Below are 7325 nucleotides of genomic sequence, written 5' to 3'. Positions count from 1 at the left end.
GATCATATTCAAATCATGACTTCATGACAGCTGTTTGTCCCTATTTCTTGAAAATATTCCAAAATGAGAAGAAAATATGACTGTGCCTGTTGATAAACATCTTTCCTTACTCAATTATCACTGAAGACCCGTCTTTGAGTCTAGGAGGTAGGACTGAGAGCTACACCCCTCAATATTCTAATGTCTTTAAGTAAAAAGTGTGGATTGCCACTTCCACTCACATAACATACTTTACATAAACGTTCACCTCAACCTACTCTGTCGGGACTTGGGGAATTATTTTGTCTCTTTTTAAATCAGTGTAATTATGCCATTTTCTGTAGGAGAAAAAGACAGTGCAGGAGAGGAAGACCCTCGATGAGTCAGATTGATTCTGTGACTGGGGTAGTGGGGGTGGGTGTGTCAGAGACAGTAAGATTGGCACAGGACAGAACAGGGTTTAGGGTTGCTATGAGTACATAGGATTGCTATGAGTCCCAGGTGACTGGATGGCACATAACAATGACAACAACAATAGGCAGAAATTAGAATATATTTGTCTTTCTATCTATCCATGCCTCTACCTCTTTGTTTCCAACAGCCATTCGACAGTTAGCTATGTAGCTTTCAATAGTTATCATGAGTTTCCATTACAATCACACTGTAAAACTCTTTAATAAAATACCAATTTTTTATAGTTAAAATATAATTTTCTATTATGATATATTAACATTGCAGTAATGTAGACTTGGACATGTCATAATTTTTACTCTATTTAAATATCTCTTCCAATGGATTATCAAGAATAACAGAACCACTAGCAAGATGTCACCTTTGGTTTACAGCACAACTCCCTACAAACTATCCCAGCAGAAATAAGGAAGAAAATATCTCCTAAAAAATCACTTTTTTTTTCATTTTTGGTATTATTGCTTTAAAATTATGTTATTCCATCGTTTTCTAGAAAAGTTTAGACAATAATTAGCAAGGATAAGTGATCTTATTGTTAATAAGATCATTGGTTAATCTAATAAACTCAAAAGACTAATGCTTTTATTATCTGCTTTAATTATCTTTTTTCCATTCTACTGTCAAATATTTTTTAAAAAGATTATCAAGTCACTGATCTCAAGAACACCGAGTGTCTAATTTCCACATATTTATATTAGTTTGTTAATGGAAAACACACATAACAACTAAACTGGGTCAAAGCAGCTGCAGCCAACATTTCTTTTAATTATTATTTTTCCCCTCAGGGATTCTATGCACTTGCGAAACCTGACACTGGACCAAAGTCAGAGGTCTAGAAATCAACTAACTGGACAGATCCTTTCAATCTTCAATCTATTTTGTGGAAACAAATTCTGACAGTCATTGAATCCTCCTGTTGAAAATTATTTTTAATCAGTCAGATCTACAGAGGTTTTTAACTTTTTTGCATAATTCAACATTTGAGCTTTTCTTATATTTATAGCCCACCAGAAACATTTTTATATAAATATTATCTTGTGAAATTTATAGAAAACATTTGTACTCTCCTAGGCGAATGACCCCAAATTCCTTTGTTTTTCCTAACCTGAAGTATAGCGGAACATGGTGGAGCGAAACTGCACCATGGTGACAGAGTTCATTCTGCTGGGCTTATCAGAGATCCCTGAGCTGAGAATCTTCCTCTTTCTGTTCTTCCTTCTCGTTTATGGCATCACCGTTATAAGCAACTTGGGCATGATCGCTGTGATTCGAAGCAGCTCTCAGCTTCACACCCCCATGTACTTCTTCCTCAGCCACTTATCCTTTGTAGATTTCTGCTATTCCACCATCATTGTACCGAAGATGTTGGACAATATCATAAGCGAAGATAAAACTATTTCTTTCTTAGGCTGTATGGTCCAATTCTATTTCTTTTGTATGTTCGCGGTCACTGAGGTTATTCTTCTGGCTGTAATGGCCTATGACCGCTTCGTGGCCATCTGTAACCCTTTACTGTATATGGTCGTCATGCCCCAGAAGCTCTGTGTCCAACTAGTGTCTGGTTGCTACCTGTGTGGAACGGTATGTTCTCTGATCCATTTGTGTTTAACTCTTGAGATTTCATCCTATCAGTCCAATGTGATCAACCACTTCTTCTGTGACCTGCCACCTCTCTTATCTCTTGCCTGCTCTGATGTTTCTGTGAATGAACTGCTACTCTACATTTTGCCCACCTTCAATGAGCTCAGCACCATTGGGGTCATTCTTGCTTCGTACCTGTTTATTCTCATTACCATCCTGAGGATGCGGTCTGCTGAGGGTAGACGCAAAGCCTTCTCCACATGTGCCTCTCATCTCACAGCCATTGTTGTCTTTCATGGAACAATCCTGTTCATTTACTGCCGGCCCAGCTCTGGTAACAGTACGGGAGACATGGACAAAGTAGCCACGGTGTTCTACACTATAGTGATTCCCATGCTGAACCCTCTGATCTATAGCTTGAGGAACAAGGACGTGAAAGAAGCTCTCAGGAAAATGGTGAGATTTAACTTAATGACAAAGGCTTCATTTTCCTAGCTGGACTCTGGTTTTCAAAAGATCTTTAAGGAAAACTAATTGATCAAAAGTAACAAGCATGATTTTTGTCCATTAATTTTTGAAGAATTATCTTAAAATTTGAATATAGAATATAGAATAAAATATGTTGTTCTTGTGTGCCATTGAGTCTTCTGTGACTTGTAGTGACCCTATGTACAACAGCCCTAAAACTCTATCTTGTTCTTCCATTCTCTTGAGTGTTTTGATTAAGTTTACGAATGAAGTGTTATTGTTAAGCTTCATTTTTGAATTTGTTCTTATAACAGTGATTTTTCCTAAAAAAGTGGAAATAAAGAGACAGGTCCTTCTAATGCTTTAAAAGCAAGTAGTTATTTTTATTATATTTACTTCCTTTTTCTTCCAGGAAATGAATATACTGTTGTATAACTCATAGACTCCAAAAGTCTAGTGGAACTATTGGTTTTTTCCTCTGTGATTCACTTCGTTTTTTTAAAATTGTGATTTGAATGGAAGTTTACAAAGCATAATTTTTCAATCATTCATTACATTTCGTTCTTTAACATTAACTGCAGTACTTACAGTATCTGATTATCTGTTCATTTCATGTCTTTCTATTCACTTGTTGATAAGTATTTATTATCCATTAATTTATTTTCTATTTTCTGCCTGCCTCGTAATCATATTAGTATGGGGTCTGTGTGTCTAAATATTTCTTTCGCTTTCTGTAATAGTGGTCTTATAAAATATTTGTCCTTTTGTGGGTGACTCATTAACTACAACATTTGCTAGACTCATGCATGTCATACAATGTTCCAAGAATTCTTCATTGTTTTTCATTATTCCATAGTTTACCATTCTGTGGCTGTACCACAGTTTCTCTATCCAGTGATTTGTGGATGTATCCTCAATTGTTTCTACGTCTTTGCTATTGCAAATAATGTGACAATAAACATTTTTGTATATCATGCCTTTGACGTCTTTCCCCCCAAGTTTCTGATTTTCTTAAAGTTGTTTTACTGTGTACAAAATTTTTCAAGTTTTTATTCTATTATGGATTCCTATGACTTTTGAACTGAATACCTCAGTGTTGTTTGCTTGAAAGAAAAGAAAATTTGTTCTCTCCAAGTTCCAGTGGTCATAAAACTTAAATTTGTAATTGCTGTTGTTGTTATGTGCCGTTGAGTTACTTGCGACTTATAGCGACCCTATGTACAACAGCCCTAAACCCTATTCTATCCTGTGCCAACCGCACTGCCTCTGACACACCCATCCCAATTACCCCAGTCACTGAATCAATCCACCTCATAGAAGGCCTTCCCCTCCTGCACTGTCCCTCCAACCTCCCAAGCATGTTGTCCCTCTCCAAGGACCTGTCCCTCCTTACAACATGTCCAAAGTATGTCAGACGAAGCCCCAGAATCCTTGCCTCCAAGGAGCAGCCTGCTTTAACCCTCTGTAGGATAAATCTGTTTGTTTTCTTGGCAGTCCATGGTGCGCTCAATACTCTTTTCCAGCACCACAGCTCAAAGGCATCAATTCTTCTTCAATCCTTTCTAGTCATTGTCCAACTCTCTGATGCATAACAAATGATTGCAAAGACCATAGCCTGTATAGGCACACCTTAGTCTCCAGAGTAACACCATTGCTCTTCATTACCCTAGAGAGGTCCCTAACAGACTCCCATTGCAATACGTTTTTTTTATTCCCTGTCTACGAGTGCCAAGAGTGTTGACCATGGAGCCAAGCAGATTAAACTTGTTAACAATCTCAATCTCTTCACAATTAGGAGAAATTTGGAGGGCTTTCTTATAGAAACCTTCATTATTAAACTGGCCTGTGTTAAAGAAGCTTGAATTGGCATTTAAAGTAATTTGCCTGAATCATATATTCCTTTCTACCTACTTCCATCCTCATTGGATACCACATGCTATATAGATCTCATCCCAAAGTCTCTGAGCTTTTAACAAACTCTCCTATCACCATGATATTGTTTTGGTTTTTGTCTAACTTTGCCTTTCATTTATTATTCTGAACTATACTAAATCCTCAAAGCTTAGTTGAAACTACCTCCTTGTCTCTGTTTTGTTCTTAAAACAATGTATAACCTTACGTACACACAATATAAAAGTGTTGTTTGAATAAAGAGAGAGAATCATATACAATAGAGCTATCACCTCCATTCACAGATGGTTCTCTGATGTACTGTATCTCAATTCCTTTCTATCTCTAAATGGATACCTAGATATATTTGCTTGCACCTGATCATTAAGCTATCCCTTTACAGAGAATATTCTAATAGATTTTCATTTATTTTTTATCTGTTTAAATAAATTTAAGGAAGAAATTTAACAGTCCAATTTTCTGTTCAACATTTTGCCACTTTGAAAATCCAAATATCTTTGACATACTTAAAAATATAGAAAAATGTATTAGATGATTTATTTTGCATTTAACTATCTCATGGTTCCAAATACTTAATTACTTTCAAGGATTTTCCCTTTGAGAGTTACATATGAGAATATAAGCCCCTAAGAACTGATGTTTGGTTAGGAAGATGATCTCAACAGACTCAAGGCAAAACATAAAAGAACTGTACATTCTCCTAAGGAACCAAGCCTTCCTGTGGGAGGCAAATATTTTCCTATGAATACAGAAAACTTGTCCCAAATGAATTATGAACAATGGTGCAATGAAATGGATATTTTTTAAGTGGCACACTTGATTTTTTCAACAGAAAATTAACTGAGGCTGACAGCAGTGTAGTAAGAAGGTTGAAAGAACAATATTAATTTGGTAAGTAGTTTTAAAAGAATCATAAATAAATCATAGTTAAATAGAATTCTAGAAGATCGTCTCCTACTACTTCTTTTTCAGAAAGAAATTTTATATCTAGAGTGGAAATATGCCTAGAACAGGAGAAATTGTGAATCTTCATGTTATTTCCAGCTACTACCATAACAATACATTCTTAGGACACTGCAGTCTTGAAACAAAACTCAGACTGAATGTACTCTAGTTGCCATTGAATGGCTTAAGATTCATGGCGGGTCAATGTGTTCATAGTCAAACCATTTCATACCATTTTTAAGGAGGTAGACTTTGGGAAGGAAATTGTCAAAACTGACATCTTTCCAGGCATCTACAGGAAGGCTTGAGGGAAGTTTTGATGTGTGCATATCTTAGCATTTCTCGTAGTAGCCCAATGTCCAGTGTTAACTGTTTAAATAGCCTGGGAACCTAAGGATTCTAAGTTCTCTACTTATTGGAGAACATCTTGACTCACTGATATAGATCTCCAAAGCTTTACTCTGACTTTTTTTGTCATAAAACCATGTAACCTGGGGCTAGTCCACTGAACAATTATTACAGGTTTCCTTTTCACAAAATTGAGAAACAATCAGTCTTAATTATGTTAAAAAGTTGTGAGAGTTAAAGTACACTGAAAATTTTTAAAAAATTAAAATGTTATGATCACATACTAGTCTAGTATTCATATAGCTAGCTAGAAACAATGAAGATTGGAAAAATACATTTTAAGTGATATATACAATCACCATTGCTGTATCTATACATTGGAATCAGGAGTGGCATCCATTTTCACAATAGCTTGTGCCCGGAAATCCTATGAACCTAGAGAAAGGTTAAAAGTTATACAGGAGATGTCCAGGACTTTTTTTCATAGAGTCACTATGAGCCACCTGTTACTCAACAGTATTTAACAACACACAACAACAACACATCATATATTATTTCTCTATACTGAGAGAATAGCTCTTCTGAGAGTTATAATCTGCTTATTTACTCTAAATGTAATACAAAGTTTTATGAAAGTTATACAAATTTAATAAAATCCTTCAATAAATTGGGGAACAGGCATGAACAATTGCCAAAAAGGGAAATTCAATGGAGCACAGTTTTATCCATCAGAAATCCACAAATTTATTAATAGAGATAAGACTAGCTTTTTCCAATCACACAAGTCACAATTGCACAATTTCCCAAATCCACAATTTCCAAAATGTGCCTCTTGACACAGTGACTGCAAAGGTGGGCTTGCATGTGGTGGAGAGTATGAGGATTGTGCAGGATAGGATGATACGTCTCTCTGTAATTCACAAGGTAAGCTGTAATTGACTCCACGGCAACAATTCACAGCAACAATATGGACAAGGGCCTTCTGCATTGCTACTGATTCGCTAACATTTACAGAGCTGTAGAATGGAGACAATAATAAAAAGTAGGAACAACTCAGAGGATGGAAAAATAAGCCATTTTGAATTTTTTTTGCCATATTTCCCTATAAGAAGAGTAGAAATAACTGGATATAACTAAAAGCAACTTTCTTTTTTTAAAAAGTTAATTTTATTATTTTTTGTGTGTGTACTGTCAAATTGGATCTGACGGGTACAGGAGAGTACTTCTCCAGCAGAGTATCTGGTGAATTTGAACTGCTAAAAGTAATTGTCCATATTGAAAAATCATTTGTTGGTATATGCAGATGACACAACCGTCTTTGCTGAAAATGAGGACGACCTGAAGCGCTAGCTACAGAGGGTCAAGGACTGCAGCCTCCAATACAGATTGAGGCTCAATGTCAAGAAGACAAAGATTCTCACCACTGGGCCAATTGGCAGCATCAGGGTGCATGGTGAAGAGATTGAGATTGTTCACAGCTTTAGTTTGCTTGGCTCCATAGTCAATCCTCTCGGCACCAGTAGCCAGGAAATTAAAAGATGTATTGCGATGGGAAAGTCTGCTGTTAGGGACCTCTCCAAAGTAGTGAAGAGCTATGGTGTCTCTCTGGAGACTAAGGTGTG

General features: G+C 36.3%; 2 protein-coding genes across 2 annotated transcripts in view; both read left to right on the top strand.

Moving 5' to 3' along the window:
• The window catches only part of LOC102849082 (olfactory receptor 5L1-like), an 18092-nt gene extending 16563 nt beyond the window's left edge, over window positions 1-1529 (top strand). Inside the window, exon 2 of the mRNA XM_006902319.1 lies at window positions 1522-1529. Coding sequence (XP_006902381.1) covers window positions 1522-1529 — 8 coding nt within the window. The remainder of the gene's footprint in view (window positions 1-1521) is intronic.
• A 43-nt stretch (window positions 1530-1572) lies between these two features.
• On the top strand, window positions 1573-2526 carry LOC102848672 (olfactory receptor 5L1-like). Its single transcript, XM_006902318.1, has one exon. The coding sequence runs from the start codon at window positions 1573-1575 to the stop codon at window positions 2524-2526; it is 954 nt and encodes a 317-aa protein (XP_006902380.1).
• Window positions 2527-7325: the final 4799 nt, after the last annotated feature.

Source organism: Elephantulus edwardii, unplaced genomic scaffold (assembly GCF_000299155.1).
Source record: "Elephantulus edwardii isolate Elephantulus edwardi_28Jun2011 unplaced genomic scaffold, EleEdw1.0 scaffold00389, whole genome shotgun sequence".
Lineage (NCBI taxonomy): Eukaryota > Metazoa > Chordata > Mammalia > Macroscelidea > Macroscelididae > Elephantulus > Elephantulus edwardii.
The sequence above is the reverse complement of the archived record's forward strand: the minus strand, read 5'-3'. Positions and strand labels throughout refer to the sequence as shown.

What these genes read in the sequence shown, in the direction of transcription:
- LOC102848672 (XM_006902318.1), top strand. Translation starts at nt 1,573, where the DNA reads ATGGTGGAGCGAAACTGCACCATGGTGACAGAGTTCATTCTGCTGGGC.